The following is a 1,601-nucleotide window of genomic DNA, read 5'->3' on the forward strand; positions in this document are numbered from 1 at the left end:
CAACCCTTTATTCATAATAGACCTCGCTTCCAATGCTATGTCTACTAACAGGTCTACCGACTCTCTTCGTGCTAGCTCATCTGACCACAGTACTCTTATATCGGACATCAATTGCTATAAGTGCCTTTAACTTAATACAACCATTTATTCATTATAAACCTCGCTTCCGATGCCATGTCTACCTACAGGTCTCTTGACTCTCTTCGTGCTAGCTCATCTGACCACAGTACTCATATATCGGACATCAATTGCTATATGTGCCTGTAACTTTTACATCCCTTTATTCATTATAAATCTCTCTTTCAATGCTATGTCTACCTATAGGTCTCCTGACTCTCTTCGTACTAGCTCATCTGACCACAGTACTGGCCTTCCTCATGTGGGCTGGAATGAGATCGGTGGGCAGGATGTCGCGGGTCTCGTGGATCGGTACAGGCTTCATGTGGTATGTGACGGTAACAATAACCGTTCACCTGTCATGTCGCATGTTGAATAAATCTGTGGATAGCAATACACTTCCCTTGTGGTGCGCCCGTGCATCTCTTCTGTGGCTGCATATGCCCAGGCGTAGGCTAAGTGTCTGTCCACTATTGATTAGGTGCATATCTCGTAAGTTTGAATAGCGTGCATGTGATTATACAAAGTACATATGACTGATCACGTGTATGTGGTTATATAAAGTCCATATGATTAATCACGTGCATGTGATTATGAGGTACATATGATTAGTCAAGTGCATGTGGTTATATAAAGTACATATGTTTAATCACGTGCATGCGGTTACAAAAAGTACATATGATTAAGCACGTGTGTGTTGTGTGCATTAGATATTAGCACTTCACAAGTCTTGTGGATGTCTTATTCATAGACCTGAGCTTTGGCTTCATTTACTATGCACCCCCAGGGGAACACCTGGCATGTTTCATTCTGCTAATGTGTGCCATCTATCAGTACCCTTTAGCGGTATGCGCTTGTTAGTCCCTAGCTAAGGCTGACATCCGCCTTGTTTTCATGTGCAAAAAGAATAGATCAATAAGTATCATTCCATTCACATCACCGTGAGGCAGTATCGCGAATGTGTTCAACTTCAACTTTAAAGTCAACAACGTGTCTGGATATTAATTTATACACTTTATACAAGATACATCGTATTGTAGGTTTAATGTGTTGTGTGTAACAACTTGCCTGGATATTAATCTATACCCTTTGTGCTTGATACATCGTATTGTAGGTTTGGCGTATTGTACGTGACAGCGTTCGCGTTGGCCAGTGAGAACAAGTGGGTTCTTTTCTCCGCCATAATGTTATATACGTTCCTCTCGTCCAGCTTCCCGACAACAGATCAGGTGCGTGTGCTTGTTTGCGGATTAGGTCACTACGTTTTCAATTCCGTGAACTATGCGGCCCTACGCGTTAACTAGTCTCCTATATCAGACGATGCGATTAAACATACATACACGCTGCAAGGAATACCGTTTGCAATCACATATATCTGGCCTAGTCCTTCGATAGTGTTTGGTATCAGTCGGAGTCGATTGTCCCAGCACTGGCAGTCTTACATTCTACCGGATAATAAGTCTCGTACAGACCTCATGTCTCTG

General features: G+C 42.5%; 1 protein-coding gene across 1 annotated transcript; it reads left to right on the forward strand.

Annotated features, from left to right (window-relative positions):
- Positions 1–324: 324 nt before the first annotated feature.
- On the forward strand, positions 325–1,421 carry SARC_15740 (hypothetical protein; the record flags this gene model as incomplete). The annotated part of the gene is made up of 2 exons (XM_014290145.1): positions 325–445; positions 1,232–1,421. Coding segments are annotated over 2 exons (311 nt in total), but the record flags the coding sequence as incomplete, so codon positions are not given.
- Positions 1,422–1,601: the final 180 nt, after the last annotated feature.

Source organism: Sphaeroforma arctica (assembly GCF_001186125.1).
Source record: "Sphaeroforma arctica JP610 unplaced genomic scaffold supercont1.6643, whole genome shotgun sequence".
NCBI classification, from domain to species: domain Eukaryota; class Ichthyosporea; order Ichthyophonida; genus Sphaeroforma; species Sphaeroforma arctica.